At 48.3% G+C, this 20,589-nt stretch overlaps 2 protein-coding genes across 3 annotated transcripts; one reads left to right on the top strand and one right to left on the bottom strand.

The window, feature by feature from the left end:
* The first annotated feature begins 5,007 nt into the window (after nt 1-5,007).
* On the top strand, nt 5,008-13,794 carry TMEM97 (transmembrane protein 97). Its single transcript, XM_065910338.1, has 3 exons — nt 5,008-5,236; nt 10,966-11,110; nt 11,997-13,794. Exons 1-3 carry the CDS (start codon nt 5,111-5,113, stop codon nt 12,254-12,256), a joined length of 531 nt encoding a protein of 176 aa, XP_065766410.1. The 5' UTR covers nt 5,008-5,110; the 3' UTR covers nt 12,257-13,794.
* IFT20 (intraflagellar transport 20) lies at nt 13,426-20,430 on the bottom strand. Of its 2 annotated transcripts, XM_065910340.1 has the most exons (6): nt 20,273-20,429; nt 16,823-17,052; nt 16,535-16,663; nt 15,313-15,398; nt 14,291-14,394; nt 13,426-13,844 (listed from the first exon to the last, which is right to left on the bottom strand). In XM_065910340.1, exons 3-6 carry the CDS (start codon nt 16,659-16,661, stop codon nt 13,763-13,765), a joined length of 399 nt encoding a protein of 132 aa, XP_065766412.1. In that variant the 5' UTR covers nt 16,662-16,663; nt 16,823-17,052; nt 20,273-20,429; the 3' UTR covers nt 13,426-13,762. The 2 variants fall into 2 exon arrangements, with proteins under 2 accessions (XP_065766412.1, XP_065766411.1); XM_065910339.1 differs by lacking the exon at nt 16,823-17,052 and having other exon boundaries at nt 20,273-20,430.
* Between the last annotated feature and the right edge of the window lie 159 nt (nt 20,431-20,589).

Here is a 20,589-nt window from a genome sequence, read left to right as displayed (position 1 = left end):
TAAAGGAGATCAATCCTGGGTGTTCATTGAAGGACTGATGCTGAAGCTGAAACTCCAATACTTTGGCCACCTAATGCAAAGAGTTGACTCATTGGAAAAGACCCTGACGCTGGGAGGGGTTGGGGGCAGAAGGAGAAGGGGATGACAGAGGATGAGATGGCTGGATGGCATCACCGACTCGATGGACATGAGTTTAGGTAAACTCTGGGAGTTGGTGATGGACAGGGAGGCCTGGCGTGCTGCGATTCATGGAGTCACAAAGAGTCGGACATGACTGAGTGACTGAACTGAACTGAAAGGTCTAGAAATACATGATCTAGTGACAAACTAGTATTTTGCTTCCAGCCGGCCCCGCTCCCAACCTCCACTACATCAGTCCACCTTGCACACAGGGGGACCAGAGGAATCTTCCTGGAACACTACTGTAATCCCACCTACCTGTCTCCCTGCTGCCTTGATATCAAATCGAAAGACTTACTGCGCTTAGCTTGCCAGCCCCAGTAACCTGACACTCTCTCCCCCAAATCAAACTTAACCCCAGTCCTATCTGAGAGCCAGGGCTGGGACCAAGTGAGGTGAGTGAGACACCTCGGGCACCCAAAATCAGTCATTGGAACAGGTAATATTTTAATGCATTATTTTTAAAAATCAGCATGAATGCAAAAAGAGTTACAAACAACAAAAGACCCAAATTTTAAACAAGACTTTCAGAATTAACCCCCACCTCAGTTTCTTTGACACAAAAAGGAGGTAATCACTCAAGTCAGGGGCCAACTGCCCTCTGCCCAGGTAAAACCCACAGATCTGCAGAGAGATCCTTCTGAATCTCACCCCCCAAGCCCATACCCCAGCCTCCTTGCTCTGCTTCCAGCACTGACAGAATCTTAGCTCTTGCTAAATATGAAGACATGTTTTAGCTTTGAGGTGTGGAGCCTCCTGCTGACTCTAGAGCCAGGTCTAATCGCTTTCCATTAGCAGCAGAACCTCTTGACATTTGCTGTGTCTACATCCTGCCATCGGTCGGCTGTTCTTACTCCCAGGGATCCATCCCTTCACAATTATACTGAGTGACTGTCTCTGTCTCTGTGGGCAGAGGAGCCTCACTGTCACATGTAGTTCACTCAACAATGACCCCGGCTTTGTTTTAGTAAAATAAAGATGTCAGTGGCAGTCTTTGTGGTCCAGGAACCCAGACTCTGGCAGGAAAGGTGCAGACAGGTACTCAGATCGGTGAAAACCATCAGTGAAAAGAACGAACATGTCAGAGGCAGTGCCACAGAGGCTCAGAGACAGCAGCGACCCCCACTCAGAGGCAGTCAGGGCAGGGGGCCATTGGGCCCTAAAACAACTAGGGATGGATGCTGGGTCGGGGTGAGGAGGGTGGGAGCATTTAAAGAGAGAGAAGAGTGAAACAAAAGCAAAGAGGAGAGTGTCAACTACAAATTGGCACTTGCCATGGGCACTTGCCATCTACTTCTGAGGATTAAATCACGTGCTGCTACAGCTGATTTTCAACACCCATGAAAAGGAGTCCAGGGTGGAGAACAGAAAGGAGGCACTCTGTGCTGGGGAAGAAAAACTGGCAGGACAGGTCTTCAGATAAGATATTTTCAGGAGTCAACTTTATGAGCCCGGTTCTTGTATCTCCTCCTCATATCTAGAAAAGCACTAAAACAGTTCGTGGTGACGACTGTTCCTTGTGACTAGCAAAAGCTTCACAAGACTAGAAGTAAGTTTCTGGAAAAATATGTGTTTCATTGCATGTATTCCTCCTTCACCAAAATCACATACAGACTGACCTGTCCCCCTCGGCCTCTTTGGAGCAGTTTCTCAGGAGCTATCTGAGGTGCTGTCTCCCAGGCTGCAGTCCTCATTTTGCATTTTCCAATAGAACTTAGCTCACAGCTCTCACACTGCGCATTTAAGTCGACAAGAGGAAAGGGCCCTGCATAACTGCTGCTCAGGAGGAAGGTGGTGGGTCTAGCTCAGACCTTCTCTGAGTGCCTTCCGGCTGGAGTTATAAGGCTAGAATTCTTTTCCCACCACTGTGGCGGTCCATTGTCCAGTGAGCAGTGTTTGTCTTATCACAATACAAATAATTTCCAAAAGGTGCTAAACATCACCTCTTCTCACTCACAACGGGGAAGCTGCTCAGAACTTTCTTCTTTATTTTTAAGTCATTCTTTTACTGAACATTTGCTTTGGGTAAGAATCTGTTGATTAGCTGTGTCCTCCCTAGGGCCATTTACCTTCCATGACTTCTCTGCCTCAAGCTTTGGCTCCCCTACTAAAGGAATTTCAAGCTGAAGACAGCAGCTGGACAGAGATTTTGCTGGAAGCAGGGTCTTTCAAAAGTGCCTGGCCTTGAAAATATTTATCTACAGATAAGACACTTGGCTGAGTGAGATGCTTTCAGAGGAACAGTGACTTTAACAGCTGCACACTTACCACGCTCCCTGGGCAAACTCCAGCTGAGGGCCCCCCTCCCCCTCCCCCCCCCCCAGAGCAATTAGTATGCATGGAGTACAGCTTAAAAGGGGTTAGCCATTCCCGCAGGTGGGGGGTGGGGTATGGTGTGTTGCCAGGCCCCCTCCTGAGTACAGGTGTGCAAGAGGGCTCCTGCCTGCCCCCTAGAGGCCCCGGGAACGCCAGAACCTTGCGTTCTGATAATGTTTAGCCCTTGTTCACCACCAAGGAGATCTCCACTCCTCTCCTGCTGGGCCCTCCCCTCTACCCAGCTCTCTCCTCCCCACTCCTCACCAGAGCCCAAACCCCTCTACTACGGGGCTCACAAAGCCCTCAACCCTCACCTCCTGCAGTAACTGACACCTGGCTCCCCCGCCCCTGAGGTTTGGGCTCTCCCACAGCCCGCCCCAGCACAGGCTGTTCACTTTCTCACACGCCACAGAGTTCAAGGTCAGGAGGTGGGGTCACCAGTTTCCCTACTCCCCAGGCCACATTCACACCACGTCCTCTCCGCTCTCCCCGAGGATCAAGCCAGACCTCAGCCCGTGCTCACCTCCCTCCTGGCCACTCCCCTTACACACCGAGCCTATGGCCATGGGCTCACAGTGGCCTCTGTGGTCGATCCATCCCATGCTCTGGGCTCTCTGTCCCGTGATCTCCAAATATCTTCCCTTCCACTCCATTTCAGCCAGATTCCCAGGGGCAGAACCTCCTCCTGATACCCAGAACCCAGACATTGTATCCACTTGTTCTACTGGCTCACCCTTCCGGCCCATTCGTCTAGTTTCTCCCACCGCATCAGCAGTCGTGCCTCTGTAAGGCCTCAAATCCGTGCTCTTTTCCAGTTTCTCCCAGTCTAGCAGCCCCTTCTGGCCTTACATCACCCACTCCCTATCCTGTTCGAACTGCGTGCTCCATCTCTTCAATCACTCTCTTCTTCAACTCCTCAACATCAACGCTGTCTTTCTTACCTTTCACCCCAACAGCCTTTTTCTGCGTAGACCTCACAATGGAGCAAGCACACAGCCTGGGAGAGGCCCCAGATCAATGGCCACAGATCTCAGCTGGGTCCTCTGCGCTGACCACCGTTTCTCCGTCCTAGTGCTCCACCCTGGGGAGCACAGTGCACCGCTGACCTAACCCTGATCCATTCTCTCCAGCTCCTCGGCAGCCTTGAGCCACATTCCCTGCTTTCTTTCTCCTGTCTGGACAACCTCTCCCTAAACCCAGAAACTTCAAGCAGCATCTAGACACGTGAAAGTGCTCTGGTCTCTCTCCTCTGAAAAGAAGATAAATCAGCCTTCTCTTCAACACAAATCCCTCCAGTTCCTGCCCTGGCTCTCTCCTCTGCTTCCTAATATGTCTAACTCCCTACCTCCATTTCCCCACCTCCTTGCTCCTTGCCGGCCTGGCTCCTGCCTCCAACAACCACAGCTGCTTTCACAGGTCACAGGTAGGTACCACTTATTGTTCTGACACAGCAGAACCCCCTTCTTCCCTGTGTTTCTGAGACATCACACTCCTGCTGTCTACCTGTATATCTCAGTCCCCTCCTCCCCTGACCCCTGAGGTCGTCCAAGATCTCTCACAGGCCTTGGGCTCTCAAAATTTCCACGTCCAACAAACACGGATGCCTTACAAATCCACATCTTCAGACGTGTTCATCTAACTGCCTCCTGGACTTTCCCACTCAGATGCTGCAGAGAATGCTCAGTAACAACATGGCCAGAAGCAAATTATCTTTCTCTTCGACTCACATCTCTATGTCCCTCTTCTCAGCAAATGGGTGCCTCACACGTCCTGTTCCAGGGCAGACCCAGGTCCAGTATGTTTTTAAAGATCAATATTCGCGCGGCCTGAAAACGAACCCTTGAGCCTCCCTCATTCTCCACAGCGAATCACCGAGACCTGACAATTCTACCCCCTCCTGTATCACCGTGCTTCTTTCTCAACTGAGGCTGGCTGCCTCCTATACCTCCTTCGGAAAGCTTCTGGTACCCTCAACTCCGGCGGGCCAGGGATCTTGCCCGCTGTTCCCACGCCCGGGACTGCCGCCACGGCATGGACCACCACCACGCAATGTCCGGCAGGCCCTGGTGGGTGAGACCCCACTGCACTGGGCGCTCCATCCCCGTTAAGTCCCCACGGCCGGGCACAAAGGAGCCACCCGGCAAGCACTAAACGGATGGCGTGAAGGAACGGAAGAGTAATAATGAGTGAAGGGGCCACGAAGGGCAAACGCTACGAAGCCCAGCGCTCACGCAGTCGCGGCGAGAAGGCCGGCGGGTAGCGCTGCGGCCAGAGCCTCTCCGGCTGTGCGCGCCGGGCGCCCTAAAAAGCCGCTGGTGCCCTGAGATGAGGAGCCCCGGGCGCCCTGAGAAGCTCTGGGCGGACGCCGAGAAGCCCCGCCCCCGCCTCACGCGGCGCTCCTCGCAACCAATGGGAACTGTCCCCGGGCCGCCTCTGAGGACGCTCCCGGCCCGCGCGCGACTTCTCAGCCAATGGGAGCAGCCGGCGTCGCCCTCGCGGCGGGGCGGGGCGGGGCGCGGCGCAGGGGTCCCGGGACAGCTCAGGCGCGGCGCTTTCCCGACGTCGTGTTCCGGTGAGCACCGTCTCGGCTCCAGCTCAGCCCAACCGACGGACTATGGGGACTCTGGGCGCCCGGCGCGGCCTGGAGTGGTTGCTGGGCTTCTACTTCCTGTCCCACATCCCCATCACCCTGCTCGTGGACCTGCAGGGGGTGCTGCCGCGCGATCTCTACCCCGCCGAGGTGAGGGTGCCTTCCGTCCCGGTCGCGGGTCGCTGAGGTTGGGGCCCATCGTCGTAGCGGTTGCCCCGGCGTCCCCATCGCGTCCCCTCCTCGGGCCTCGCCCACTCAGGGTTCCCTCCCACTTTCCTTGGGCCCCGCCGACGGTCTTTACCTCGACATCTTGGGCTTTTCTTTGTTTCTCCCGACGGCTTCTCTCAGGCTCCTGGGGCGAACACCTTACCCCCTTTGAAGACAGTTCTCTTGGTTTGGTTTTGTTTTTTTTTTTTAAGACTTCCATACCCCAGCTCTGGTCAGTTGTCCGTATTTGAGGGAAAGGGTCTGGATAAATGGGCTTCCCGGGTTGGCTCAGTGGGTAAAGAATCCACCTGCCAATGCAAGAGATGCAGGAGACACGGGTTTGATCCCTGGGTTGGGAAGGTCCCCTGGAGGAGGAAATGGCAATCCACTCCAGTATTCTCGTCTGGAAAATCCCATGGACAGGGGAACTTGGTGGGCTACAGTTGATATGGTCGCAAAGAGTCCGACGCCACTGGGCGCGCGCGCGCACACACACACGCACACAGTGGATGAACCAGTGTCTAAATTACATATCGAATTGGTTTTAAAGTTGTGTTTCCTGGGAGGACTTTAAAAATACCGACTAATCCCAAAGAAATAACATGCACGTAGGATTAGATGCGTCTATAAAGACATTGGCAGAGAATGTCTTGATTTCAAGATTAGGATCCTGCAACTTCAAAATCTCTAAAGTAAATTAAGGATACCTTGCAAACAGGGCCTTTTTAAAAACTGTGTTTGAATAGGAATGATCATCTGAGTAGAAATACAGGCAAAGGTCCCATTTCCTGGTTGTTGGAGAACACTCTTTACACTAAACTTTGCTTTAAATGCTTTTGATTTTTTCAGATTTATTTTCACGTCTGGACCCTATAACCGACTATCATGGGATTCCAGTCCTCAGTTCTACCCTTCTCCAATTTGTCAGCAGAACTATAGGCAAACCTGACTTGTCTACCTAAAGATTTGATTTTGCCTCTGTTTCTCCTTAAATGCTTTTTCTCTGCAAAGCAGGGGTTCTTAACCTGAGGTCCATGAACCCCTCATGGGGTATGCAGAATTGCGTGTGCCCTGTGTTTTACATAGCTTCCATCAACTTTTTCAGGGGTCTGACCTTACCAAAAAGGTTAAGAGCCACTGTTCAACAATATACCACCACTCCATAGTCTGGTTTGTTTCTAGCTCCAAGCGTAACTAGGAAGATCTCTGACCTACCTTTTCCTGGGAAAAGTGTAGGTTGTGTGTGGCAAGAGCTCTGGACTGAAGTCTGGGGTTTGGTTGTTCCAAGAACCTCTTGAGCACCTTGGGTAAGTCAGGGCTCTTCAACTGTTAAGAAAGAGCTGACCGACTCTTGTTTAAAGTCACAAGCTTAAACATATACAGGGTATATTAGTTTCCTCTTGCTTCTGCAGCAAATTACAAAAATAAAGTGGCTTAAAACAACATGAATTTGTTCTGTTTCAGTTTTGGAGGTCAGAAGTTTGAAATGAGTCTTGCAGGGACTTCCCTGGTGGTCCAGTGGCTAAGACTCTGCACTCCCAATGCAGGGGGCCCAGGTTCGTTCCGTGGTCAGGGAACTAGATCCCACATGCCACAACTAAAGATCTTGCATGCCACAACTAAGCCCCAGCATAGCCAAAGAAATAAATAAAAATAAATATTTAAAATAAAAAAAAAGAAATGAGTCTTGCAGGCCTGATTCCTTCTGACAGTCCTGGTGGAAGATCTGTTCCTGGTCTCTTCCAGTTTCTGGTGGTTGCAGGTCTTCTTGGCTCGTGGCCACATCACATCAATCTCCGCTTCTGTCTTACTTTGCTTTGTTTTCTTTAGTTCAATCTCCCTCTGCCTGATGTTTATAAGAACACTTGTCATTACATTTAGGGCTCACCAGATAACCAGGATAGTCTTCCCATCTCATGGTCCTTAACTTTAACCACATCTGCAAAGTCATTTTTGCCAAATAGGGTTACATTCATACATGCTTGTATGATTAAGATTATTCAGTCTACTGCATAGGCCCAGGTGGTACATGATCTTGGCCAACAGAACTCAGGCAGGCCGCCAGTTTACGGTCTTGTGTATTATGAGTCCCTTTACTCCTGGCCAGCTACGTACTCCAGGCAGCCAGCCTTTCTACACCGAACAGCTGTTAGTTTCTCTCTTTTTTTTTAAAAATTGGATGGACTGTTTTTGACGTCTTTATTGAATTTGTTACAGTACAGCTCCTGTTGTATAGTTTTGGTTTTTTGGCCTTGAGGCATGTGAGGTGTTGGCTCCCTGACCAGGGTTCAAACCCACATCCCTGCATTGAAAGGTGAGGTCTTAACCACTGGACTGTGCCAGGAAAATCCCTTCCTTATCTTTTCTGAATGTGCCATTCCCACAAGTCCTTGCTCACAAAATACAATGAAAATGTGTTCAAAATCATAAAGACCCCATTTAAACTTACATAATTGATTTGGTAAAGTTTTCTCAGCTTTATTTTTTTAAGTTGACTTATTGTTGAAGGTCAAGAGCCAAAGCAGGCCGGATCTGACCGGAAACTCTTGTGTGTGTGTGTATCTCTGATGCTATTTAAAGGCCTTAGCAATACCAGGGTATCTCGGCTTTGAAGGCCTGTGTCTCTAATCACTCTTGTTGCTTTGGGGTGGGCAATGATGGGTGTGTTGCTTCCATATGGGGAAGTAATAATAATAAAAACCTTGAGTTATTTTCAGATTCTCCTTGAAAAAATGCCAAATTTTAACATCTGTTGTGTTTTTCCTCCCTAAAGAGAAGGAATTTTCTCCTAGAACTAAAAAGCTTGTAGAGATCACATAATGGTTAGGCTGAAATTTGCAAATATCTTTCTTGGTTTGAGCCAGATAAACTCTTAGAAAAGAACTGTGAAACGGTAAGAATTCAGTTTGGATTAGGACATGGAGAGGATGGAAGCATTTTGTGATATCATTTGCATCTGGGTAGCATTGCTTCGGAGAAGGCAATGGCACCCCACTCCAGTACTCTTGCCTGGAAAATCCCATGGACGGAGGAGCCCGATAGGCTGCAGTCCATGGGGTCGCTAAGAGTCGGACATGACTGAGCGACTTCACTTTCATTTTTCACTTTCACACATTGGAGAAGGAAATGGCAACCCACTCCAGTATTCTTGCCTGGAGAATCCCAGGGACGGGGGAGCCTGGTGGGCTGCCATCTATGGGGTCACACAGGGTCGGGCACGACTGACGTGACTTAGCAGCAGCAGCAGCATTGCTTCTATTAAAATAAGGAAAAACAGGTGAGCATCTAGGCCTGAAATCAGCCTGTGTGCTCATTCTAAGTTTAGAGGAGTGCAAGACCGTTCAGTAGCAACTCTGGTCTAGAAATCCATGTGCATAGGCCAGGTGAATATTTTAATGGGTAACAGTGGTAAGTTGAGTCAAGCATGAGTCAGGTATAAATGGAAACAGTTTTATTACCTTTTTGGGGAATAATCAATGACTAGTTGCATGCTGAGATTTTAGTAAGATTGAACTCCAGGTCCTTATTAATTATATTCAAGTAATCTTAGCATTAGCTGTGTGCTAGCCATTGTTCTAGGACTATAAGTATTACCTCCTTTTATCTTACCAACAATGAGGTAGGTACTATAATTATGTAACCAGCTTAGTGGGATTTAATGCTTTGCTCAGAGGCAGGCACTCTGCCCCCAGGTACCATGTTGTTCACTCTGCTTGGGGGTGAAGGGTGTTGACCCTCCAAACAGTTGAAAATCCACTTATAACTTATAGTCAGCCCTTGGTACTCAGGTTCCTCCCTATCCCGATTCAGCCAGCCACTGACTGACCATGTAGTATTTACCATTGAAAAAACTCCATGTATACATGGACCTGCACAGTTCAAACCCATGTTGTTCGAGGGTCAACTGTATTTTAAATTTTGCTATTATCCTTCTGAACCTCTTAGAAATTACCAAATTTCTTGTACATATCTGCTTGGATTTATGAAATAAGTGGATCTGAGAGAATGAATACTAATTAAATAGAAGGTGAAGTTCAAATCAATCAGAATGCCTTTTAAATTTTGTTGCTAATCTTTTAAAATAGGTCCGTCTAATTTTTTTTTTAAGTGAATCTAGAAAGCAAAAGAGGATCTTAAAAAAACATTTAGTCCAAGTTGCTTGTTTTACAGATGAGAAAACAGAGTCCAGAGAGATGTAGGGATTTAACCTTCATGAATATTTTCTACGTTACCATCCTGAAAAGTGAAATATCCTTAAGGATATTTCCATAAATTTAAATTTCAAGTCAAATACAAATTCAAGATCACCTGGCTATCTAGCTGAGGCCCTTCTGTCATTAATTATACTAACAGTGTATGTTCCTGGATATCTGCTTAAAGGTCACTCGCAGCAAAGAGGCCTCTTATTTCACAATAGTGAGTCTTTAGATTAAAAATTAACGGGAAAAGTATCTTTGGCTTTTCCGTTGTAAGCCAGATTCCTAGCTTGGAAGTTGTCTTACAATATCAAGGCGCCATCTCCAGGAGGTTGAATGCCACAGACCTTCAGTAATCTATCTGGGGAGAGCCCTAGGCTTTGGGCTAGGAGCACAAAGGGGGCAACCTCAGACCCCCCTGCTTCCTCCTTCTGCCTCCCCCACCCCCTATCAAGATGGATCTGCATCTTTCGATTTGACAGTGTTAATACGAAGGTGGGGCCCGTGCTAGCACTGAGACCACTCACAAAGCTATACAGTCTGTTCCTCTACAAATATCCTACTGATCTCCTAAAAAACAAAAAAAAACCAACTTTTGAACTAGGCGAGTTAAGAATGAAGAGGAATTTGAGATTTGGAGATTATTTAAATTGTCTAAAATTGCATCTTCACAGAGGTTAGATTTACCTTCCTTCCATTCACCCCCCCTACCCCACCAAAAATAAGACAAATTCATTTCTGTACTTGAGGAAATCTGGCCCTTGGAGCTTGGTGTGCAGTTGCTGTTGTGAAAAGACAAACCTCAGGGTGGTTTTCATATCATTTCTTTATAAAGAAGGATACCGTTGGCCAATACATCCCATTTGTGTGTTCAGCAAAGAGCCTACTAAGTGCCACCCATTGTTGCTCTTGACAGTAGGCAACACACCTGGATGTGTTATCACAGATAAATTCTGGGCAGCACAGGGGGGCTGGAAGAGCTGAGAAAAGCTGCTGGGCGAAGGTAACACTTGAGGTAGACAGAGAGAGAAAGAGAGAGAGAGAGAGAGAGAGAGAGAGTGTGTGTGTGTGTGTGTGTGTGCGTGCACACGCGTGCTGCTGCTAAGTCGCATCAGTCGTGTCAGACTCCGTGCGACCCCATGGACTGTAGCCCACCAGGTTCCTCTCTGTGGTATTCTTCAGGCAAGAAAACTGGAGTATGTTGCCATTTCCTACTCAGGGGATCTTCCTGACCCAGGGATTGAACCCGTGTCTCACATCTCCTGCATTGGCAGGTGGGTTCTTGACCACTAATGCCACCTGGGAGAGCTTGTGAGTTTTAATTAAATGACCATCTTGGCTGCACCGCTGAAGCCTGCTGTGAGTGCTGTCTGCTGCCCAGGGGCTGGGTGATGACAGGCACGTTCGGAGGGTTGGAGCCGCGGAAGCCAGTCCTGCCAGGTGGCTGTACTCCCCGTGTTCCTCGTCTTTTCCCAGCTGAGAAACCTGCAGCAGTGGTATATTGAGGAGTTCAAAGACCCTCTCCTCCAGAACCACCCGGTGTGGTTCAAGTCCTTCCTGTTCTGCGAGCTTGTGTTTCAGCTGCCTTTCTTTCCCATCGCAGCATATGCCTTCTTCAAAGGTGAGTAAATGGAGAAATTCCATTTTTGCTCTGAGCCCAGGTCTCAGAAATCTTTGGGGAAAGTTCCACCAAGGAAGGGGAGTGGTCCCTGGCGGACGTGTGAGGATGATACAGGAGGGGGTGGGAATGGTCAGGATCGATCTTGTAAAGGGACATCAGTGTGGCTCAGGATAGCGTGTAGGATCAGTGCAGCTGCAGGACTGCCTCAGTCAACTGGAAACCTCACACACGTCACCTGAGGCTACTTTACAGATTGAACTTGTTCCCTTTTATTGTTTTCCTAGAATTTTTTGTTTTGGCTTTTATTTTTCTGCTTTGGGTAGTATCATACTGGCTTATAAGCAGTAGCAGCAAGTCATCCCTAAGTGGCCTGACTTCTCACTTAAAGATTATTCTTCCAGTGTCCCCATATGACTACTGCTTTTAAAAAGAAGTTGGCCATACCAGTGTTCATTGTAAATAAACTTATACAGCTTATTTCCCACTGGAGCCCTCAAATCCAACTCTTAGCAGAATCTGTTGATTCTTCTCATCCATATATACTTACTTAGCAGAGAGATGCTGATGGCAGAGCGTCCCTGCTCCCCACCCTCTGCATTTGAGACCAGCTGAGTTTACCGTATAATGGCCATTTTACTGCCCTAGAGTTTTTCTGAATTCCGACTCCACCCATGTCCTTCAGCAGTCAGTGCTAGGGCTCCAGCGGTCACATAAGGACTGCACATTGGACACTATTGTATCACATCCAGTTTTCCATTTCTTTCCACTTGGAAAGGGAGGTAGAATGAACTGAAGGGAGCAGGCAGAGACGGGTGGAGGGTATGGCGGGCTCCCCTGGAGCCATGAGCAGATCTCACCCTGTTCTTTCTCTCCTCCCTGACCTCAGGAGGCTGCAAGTGGATCCGCACCCCTGCCATCATCTACTCGGTTCACACCATGACAACTCTGATTCCCATCCTCTTCACATTGCTACTCGATGATTTCTCCAAAGCCAGTCATTTCAGAGGACAAGGACCTAAGACTTTCCAGGAACGACTATTCCTGATATCTGTCTATATCCCCTACTTTCTCCTCCCTCTTATTCTTCTGCTTTTCATGGTGCGGGACCCCTACTACAAGTCTGAGGAGAAAAGAAAGAAAAAATGAGAGGAATGCCCCTGGGTCCAGTGGAGAGGTGACCACCAGGCAGTTTCCTGTTGGACCCAGTACCAGGAACAGTGCTCAGAACCCATGTTTTCAGTAATATCTGAACCACAGCAGCAGCAACACACATGAGCAAGACCCTGGCAGGAGGCACACCAGACCCTCACCTTCCAAGAGCTTTGACACAGACAGACTGATCACCCGAGGACGGGCAGAGGGGTGTGGCTGGGTGATGGAAGTGGTGCCAAAGGTCTCCTCAGCGTGTCCCCAGGTGCCACTGCAGGATTACTAAAAGCAGAACCAGACCAGAAATTAGATAAACTTCCAAGAAACATGGCCTGCTTGGCATGTACCTGAGTCATCTGACTCACAGGATACATGTGACTAAAACTATGACTCATGAGTCTCTACAGAATACCACTGATGAGCAAAATTCAGTTTGAAATTATACCTAATATTCATTAAAAATTGTTTCCTTGCCCCTACCCATAGGTAGGGGTGAAATATTCTGTAAGAGGTTATAAATTTAGTTTTCCTTTAAGATTCAACCTTGGCATGACTTTCAGTTGGAAATGGGTCAGACTGGAAGGTATATTGTTTCTGTCCTAAAATAGGTCATCCCAGGAGAAGAGAATTTTTAAAGTCTCCTTTTTCATTCTCTTTCTAAACCTTAGTCTTCCGTTAGTTTTTACAGACCACATGAGTTCCTTTACTCTGAGGTCTGGTGTCTCAAGCCTGAGCTGGAGGAATGCTTCCTACTGGATAACTTCATCCTACCAAACAGTTTCATAATTCTTTGTCCTGTACCCAGTTGGGGTAGGGGTGGGGGGCTGGCCATGACAGGTCCAGTGTGTGCATATAAGGTCTCTTTATTTGGTATCCTGCTTGCTTTAAGTTCATACTCGAGGCCAACTCAAAAAGACTTGTGAACGCACATGAAAAATGGTAGATGCTGGTCCTGGTTAGTTCCCCCTTTTTGCCTATTTTGCTTACAAGCCCTAATGGTCTGACTTTGGGGAATATCATCTGACTTGTGTGTCTGGTCAAAATAAAGGTAGCTGCTGACCACTGCCTGGTTTGGTTTGTGGACTAAGGGCTGGAGAGTCCAGGGTTCTTACAATGGGTTAATAAATGTACACTTCAGGGGCACGGAAGAGAGGCAGATCAAGCCATTTGAAAATAATAATTTATTGCTTTTCCTTCCAAAGCTTTGTGAATTTACAAAAAGAAAGTTGACAGGCTGCTCAGTTCAGACTGAGAATGCAAGAGGTGAGAACCTGGACCACGATGGCCACCGGATGTTCGCCTGTAGATATGCACTGATATCCGAAACAAACTCCCCCAGGTTTGTTACTGCCTTCAGAGAGGCTGCAGTTCCTCACACAGCTTCTCTCATGATACACCTGGGTCATTGGTCAAGTCATGGAATGATGCAGAGGTTGTTTGGTTTGGGGGTTGTGGGGTTTTTTTCCTTTTTTTGCCCTCCTGCTAGAAAATGAAATTTTCAGTTCATTTCTGAAAAATAAATTGGTCAATAAACTCATTTTGTTCTGCTTCTACTTTACACAAAGCTTCATATTCAACCCGATACCTGAAAAACAAAATTGTTAGAAGCCCTCAAAATGGATGAAATACACCAGGAACTTAATTCTTCCAGAAAAGAACAGAAGTGATTTAGATGATACCAAGAAATGGTGTGAGTTCAAAATGAAGTTAGTGAGGGCAAGTGAGAGAGAAAAATGAGGCAAAGCTCTACCTAGGGCCACCCCTGAGAAGTCTCCAGCCCTGAGAAGCTTCCTTGCAGAGAGCCAGCCAACTCCAGACACAAGTGTGTGTGCCCTCACACTACTAGAGGTGGTCTGACATTAACAAATCTTCTTCCCATCAAATTAACTTTATTTTTAAAATCTTCAAATCAGGACGATAAGACACTATTCCTGGGAGAACAATGATGAAGAGCAAGGGTAAGAGGTGACCATTCAAGAGGAAAAACAAAATTGCAGTTGAGTAAAGAACTTGCTTTACAACAAAACTTACCTTTCAAGCTGCATTTTCTTTTCTGCTATTAGTGCCTGGAGTTGCTGCTGTTGGGCTTCTCTCTGTTTCGCTATAGATTTGAGCAAGTTCCGAGCACCAATGGCCTAGAAAAACATTGCCAAAGAAGGTCATGACTTCATGAAAGTCCTCAACTGGGGAAGGGACATGGGGGCTCTGGGGGAGGAATGGAGGGGAGCAAGGAAGGTCGAGCCTCAGAGTTTTAGGAGTAAGTCCGAAGGAGGCTTAACCTCCTGATCCCAAAGTGCCTGGTGAGAACAGTTGCAGCTTGGCATCTGCAGACCTAGAATCTAGGGCCTGGCACACAGTGGCCCATCTGGTGCACTATTTAGCCTTGTGTCCTTTGCCAAGTCATCTGTACTCTGCATGCATTCACTTATAAAGTGAGGGTAAACCACCTATCATATTCATCGTATCTCAGTGATGATGTGAAGATTAAAGGAAACAGAGTATACACTGGCATGTAAGAGTTCAATAGTGGGTTAACTGGACCAGGAATTACTTATTTTTAAATTGCAGTATAATTGACATATATTAGTTCCAGGTATACAACATAATCATTCAATATTTGCACAGGCATTCTTATTTAAAATCTTATTTTAATTAAAGAACTCCCCATCACCTAGCCCTCCCCACCAAAAAAAAAGGGGATTTCTCTGTCCAGTGATTAAGAATCTGCCTGCCAATGCAGGGACATGGGTTCAATTCCTGCTCTGAGAAGATCCCACAGGCAACAGGGCAACTAAGGCTTCGCACTGCAACTACTGTCACAGCCTGCACACCTGAGAGTCTGTGCTCCGCAACAGGAGAAGCCATGCACCACAACAAAGCATAGCCCTGGCTCCCCACAACTAGAGAAAGCCCACACAGCAGCAACGAAGACCCGGGACAGCCAAAAATAAATAATTTTTTTAAGAACCAGATTTAAAAAAAAAAAAAGAGCAGAATGATGAGAGGCTAGGGAACCAGGCCGAAAGTTAAGAAAAAATACATGCTGATCTTACCTTCATCTTCTCATTTTCTGCTTCCTTTGCAAGTTGGTCAACAAGCTCAATCAAGCCACCAACTATTTTCTGAAACTGGCCAATTTCTTTTGTGGAAAGAACAACAAAAACAAAAGTTTTATTTTTCAGCATCACCACTCTCCCTCACCATTTCCTTGTGGCGAGAGGGCAGGGCTAACCGCCTCTTCTAATTTGTGTGAAAAGCCATTTGGTGTCTGACAGCCTTGGTCTGAACCTAGAGAAGGGTGGCCATGAGCCCAGAGCTGGGTTGGAGTGTATTTGGATCTTGAGTCCCCACTGAAGCAGCCAGAAGCTGTAGCTCGAGCCAGGGAGGCTCTTGATGGGCGCACCTTGGGGATGGACCGAATCCTGCTGTCCTAGGAATGACGGGAAGCACAAAAGGGCTGACCTCACAAAAGGACCACCCCAGGATATGAATGCTGCCTCTGGACAAGCCATGGGTAAGACACTAGATTTGAGCTGCTGGGGAGTGGGGGCTTTCTACCTGTGACCAGGGCTAATGAAAAGCTCAAAGCATTTAAGGAGTTAATCTCTCGTTTGTTCTTTCCCATGTCCCTGGGTATAGTGGAACCCGTGTTACTGAGGAGTAAACCAAGACCCAGAGGGTAAGACGACATGCACATGGCGTTCAGAAGACTGGTGAGAGGAGCCACTACCTTCCGCCAGTCAAGCTCTCTCCAGAGCCTAGAGACTCCCCAGAAGGTTCAGATACAGGCTCCATCTCTGTATTTGCTGCTACCGGGCTTGTTTGGCTGCTGAGACAGGAAGCATCCTGGCTATCACTAGCTTTAAAAAAAAAAATGACTTCAAGTCTTTTCAACTGCCTCTCCAAACTCCAGGTGATCAACTCACTCCAAACAATGGCGAGTCTGCCACTGAGAACACTATTTCTCCCAAGAAATCAAATCCTAACCCTGTTTCCCACACCCAAGTCATGGTTCTGAAGTTGAAGGTTCCTGGGACTGCCTACCTAAACAAACACCCTCCTGTCTCCACTGCCGTGTTTGATTGGTGCCCTGGGCCTACCCAAGAGCACAGGAGGGCATGCAGACAAGGTGGGTGGCACATGGGAATTCAGGAGGGCCAGGTTCAACCTCCTGGGAGCCAGCAGCTCCGCTTGGGCAGGGCCCAGAGCTGCAGTAGGGGGGTGGGGACAAGACACAAGGCTGAGTGGCACCGTATCCCCCAAGGCGAGACTCACTGTCCACAAAGGCCTTGCATTCTTCCTTGAGCTCTATGGTCTGCTGGGTAACCTCCGGGTCCAACACCCGCAGCTTGTTCAGCTCATCAAAGTGCAGCCCAGCTTCGGCCAGGATGTCCTTGGCCATGGCTGTAAAGAAAGCAGCCCCAGCCCCTGATCACTTCCCAGCCCCTCAAAGAGAAGCCAGTTTCCAACCCAGCCCCACTCCTGGCCCCAGACACCAAGGCCAAAAGCCCAGATGTTCCAAAGGCTCCCCCTTCCCTCTGCCTTCGCCTCTCTGAGCCTCACCTTGTTTGCCTTCCAGCTTCCTCCCCAGAGAAGAGAGGTTCTGACAGGGTCAGCCAGGGAGAGGTGTGTCATAGGAGCAAGGGTCAGGAAAGAATAAAGTCCAGTTGCTTGTCACAGGCATCGTTCATTCAACACACATTCCTGGAGTGCCAACTACATGCCAGCACTGCTAGATGCTGGGGACAAAGATGCGTGCGACATGGTGCCTGCCCCGGAGGAGCAGAGTGTAGCTGGAGGAAGACAGACACGTACACTGAAAAATCACAGTTAAGTGCCTTTACAGAAGTGTCACTAAAGAGCTGGAGGAAAGGAGAACAGTTAACTCGGGGTGAGGGAGCGACATGGAAACTAAGCTGGGAGCCATAGCATATTTATTTATCCCCAAAGGGACCCAAAAGGACATACAAGAGCTTTTCAAATATAGTGCTGGAACAACATGAAAGACAAGTAAAAGAAAATCTGAGTGAATTAAAAATTAGGGTTAAAAATAAACACAGGAAAAAAATAAATAAACACAAGAAGCCAGGGCTAAGAATATTACCCATAATGTATGCCACAGGCACACCTGCCTCAACTGGGACCCAAAGTTGGGTCAGTCTCTTTCTAGCAGAAAACACAAAAAAGAGTGAAATATCAGCAAGAACATGCCAAGTAAGGAGGTCAGGGCAAGGCATTCCAAGCAGAGAAGAGAGCCTGGACAGGAGCACAAAGCCATTGGAAGGGCCTATTCCTGACTAGAAGTTGAAAGGACAGGATGGAGAGGGAAAGTCAGGTGGAGCCAGATCAGAAACACCCTGTGGGCCAAGCTAAGGAGTTTGGCTTTTTTCTGTAGACAAGAACCAGCAGAGAGATCTTCTCCCTTCCCAGGCCACCTCACATTCCTGGTCCAAAGGATGCCTCAATTCTGGGAACGAAACACTGAAAATTCACCCTCCTTGTGGCTTAAACACACATACAAAATAAAAATAAGAGAGCACATGCCCTGTCTAAAAAGGGAGGCAATGCTACTTAGGTCTAGCCACTGGCTGCTACACCAACTTGGGAACCCCCGGAGTTCTGAAGGCTACCACAACCTGGTCCTTCCCTCCCGCCTCCCCCAGCCTCCCTGGTCTCCCTTCCCATTACGTTAGAGAAGTTCTGTTCTGAATGGGTGATTCTGGGAGCAACTTGCCGGGGTAGGTATACCACAGAAAGAGCAATGGTTAAAAAGAATGAAGTTCCATTGTTGCCAGAACTGATTTTCAGGAGGACCCGAAATCCAGATTTACATACGCAATCTGACTTTTAAAGAAGAGTATCTCCTTTAATACAAAAATTTTAAGTAAGAAAAAAAAAAAAAAAAAACACCCAAAACCCACATCCAAGATTGTGTGGGCCAACTAACCCATGTTTAGCTGTGTATGACTGGCCCAGGACCTTTCGCCTCACTGCAGTCCATTCAAGTCAGTCAGCTAGCACCTTCCTTTTGAAACACTTTAATCATCCAGAGTTCCCTTGTAATTGGGCTTTTTAAAAACGATGTCTTTCTATTTGTTCTATTTACACATATAGTTTAAGTCAGGGGCCCCCAACTTCCAGGATCTAATGCCTGATGATCTGAGGTGGAGCTGATGTAATAATAATAGGAATAAAGTGCACAGAAAATGTAATGCACTTGAATCATCCCAAAATCATCACCCCAGCCCTGCCTCTACCCCCCAACTGTGGAAAAACTGTCTTCCATGAATCTGGTCCCTGGTGCCTAAAAGGGACCGCTTGTCTAAGCATCTAGCAGCTACCAGGTGAGTGGTTAAGAATCGACCTGCCGATGCAGGAGACACAAGAGACGCAGGTTCAATCCCTGGGTTGGGAAGATCCCCTTGAGGAGGAAATGGCAACCCACTCCAGTATTCTTGCCTAGAAAATTCCATGGACAGAGGAGCCTGATGGGCTTCAGTCCACGGGGTCGCAAAAGAGTCATACACAACTGAGCGACTGAGCACACACACAAGTAACTAACCAGACAAACTGATTCAAATAACCAGAGGGCACAGAAATCTGCTTCAATCTGCACTCTCTTCCCAGAGAGCTTGCATTTATTCACAAACATCTACTGAGGCCCTGTCCCGGGGATAGTGTAGTGAAGAAAATGCTTCAATGCTTTAAGTTCCCAACCTCTGGACAGACAGTAAACAAATAATCACCAATTGTGAGAAAATTATGAGGAAAAGCACATGGTGCTACATGAAGCTGTAGCAGGAGGATAAAATTCATGTGGACACAAAATTACCCCCAAAAATTGTAAACAAAACTCTTCTGAGAAAGTGACACACTGAGAAGTCAAGGCTGTCCAGAAGTTTGTCAAGTGAAGGGAGGAGGAGGTATTCTGGGCAGAAGGAAAAGCCTATGTGAAGATGCTGAGGCTATGAGAAATGGAACCTGTAACAAGAGCCAAGAGGCTAGCGTGGTTGAAAGACTGAGCGAGAGAGAGAGAGAGAAACATGATGAGGTGAGATGGGAAGGCTAGGGCTGGATGGTGGAGGGCTCTGAAAGCTGCAGTAATGAGCCTGGATTTTCTCATAAGCGTTTAATGGGCAGCCAGTGGATTCTCAGCAGAGGGGCATAATCAGACATGCCCTTTAGGGAGATCACTCTGACCCAGGATGGAGAATGGGTTGGAGGAAATAAGAGAAGGGAGCTACAACTATCTTGTTCATCACTGTTACCCTAGCATCTAACATGATGCCTGCACAGAAACTGGCACTCAGCAAATGTGTGTGGTATGAATGACTGTGAAATCAGAGCAGGCTATTTCAGTAACCAAGGCTTGGAGCGGAAGAAAAGTGTTCCGATTTGAGATGTTTTGTAAGTCGAGTTAATAGGACTTAGTAAAGGATGACTGACGCAGGGGTTTTGGGGAGGAGTGAGAGTCAGGCAAGATTCCCGCGTACCTGGCCTGAGCCAGCTGCACGGCTGGAAGGGATAACTGAATGAGAAGGGTCAGACCGGAGAAGAAGCGGAGAGGGTTCAAAGCCGACTACTGGATTCTCTCCCAAATCCCACCACATCTGAGGAACACCGGGAACAAGAGCCGGACTGAGTTCCAGGAAGATGAGAGTGGTGACGCGCTCTCCTCCAAACCCACCCCCGGGTTCTCCCCTGACCCACGCTGGGCGCTCCGAGCAGGCTCCACCCGTGGGGTGTGGGAAAATTAGGAGGACCTGGGTGTGGCGCTCGCGTCTTCACTATGTAAACTGCTTGAACTTAATCTGAGCCGCAGTTTCCTAAGATAGTTGCGAGCAGCAACGCGTAAAGCTCCAGGCCCTAGCCGGGGGTAAAACCGCTCCCAGAGCCGGGCGGAATTCCCACGTTTCTTTCGCCCCGGGACTGCTTTTCCTCCGAACGTGAGCCTATTAGGCTCATCTCACCCCCGGCCTGCCCCAAGCCCGCCAACCCGGAGTCACGGCCTACCTGTTCACCCAGCAGCGACAGCGCCGGCGACCCAGGCTAACGTCGGCAGTCAGCGCCTCTCTCCAGTCGGCTGCAGCCGACACCCGCCCAGCAGCTTCAGCCGCTGCCACGGCGACAGAACCTGTTTACCTCCAACGTCACTTCCCGACGCCGGAAGCACTATTACATCCACAGAGCCTGCAGGGCCTGCTGGGAAACAGAGGCCTGAGAGGAGTGATAACTGCCTACGAGACCCAGAGCCTTTGCGCCGGAAAGGCTGCCGGAAGCAGCTATGCTTTCAGCGCAAAATACTCCAGGGGCCCCTCCCTCCGCCCTGA

This window comes from Muntiacus reevesi, chromosome 18 (genome assembly GCF_963930625.1).
Source record: "Muntiacus reevesi chromosome 18, mMunRee1.1, whole genome shotgun sequence".
Classification (NCBI taxonomy): domain Eukaryota; kingdom Metazoa; phylum Chordata; class Mammalia; order Artiodactyla; family Cervidae; genus Muntiacus; species Muntiacus reevesi.
This window is presented reverse-complemented; position numbering and strand designations above follow the sequence as displayed.

What these genes read in the sequence shown, in the direction of transcription:
- IFT20 (XM_065910339.1), bottom strand. Translation starts at nt 16,661, where the DNA reads ATGGCCAAGGACATCCTGGCCGAAGCTGGGCTGCACTTTGATGAGCTG. An exon ending in ATGCAAGGCCTTTGTGGACA is followed by an intron (nt 15,399 to 16,534) that starts GTGAGTCTCGCC and finishes TTTCCACAAAAG; the next exon opens with AAATTGGCCAGTTTCAGAAA. An exon ending in CAGAAAATGAGAAGATGAAG is followed by an intron (nt 14,395 to 15,312) that starts GTAAGATCAGCA and finishes ATGTTTTTCTAG; the next exon opens with GCCATTGGTGCTCGGAACTT.
- TMEM97 (XM_065910338.1), top strand. Translation starts at nt 5,111, where the DNA reads ATGGGGACTCTGGGCGCCCGGCGCGGCCTGGAGTGGTTGCTGGGCTTC. An exon ending in GCGATCTCTACCCCGCCGAG is followed by an intron (nt 5,237 to 10,965) that starts GTGAGGGTGCCT and finishes GTCTTTTCCCAG; the next exon opens with CTGAGAAACCTGCAGCAGTG. An exon ending in AGCATATGCCTTCTTCAAAG is followed by an intron (nt 11,111 to 11,996) that starts GTGAGTAAATGG and finishes CCCTGACCTCAG; the next exon opens with GAGGCTGCAAGTGGATCCGC.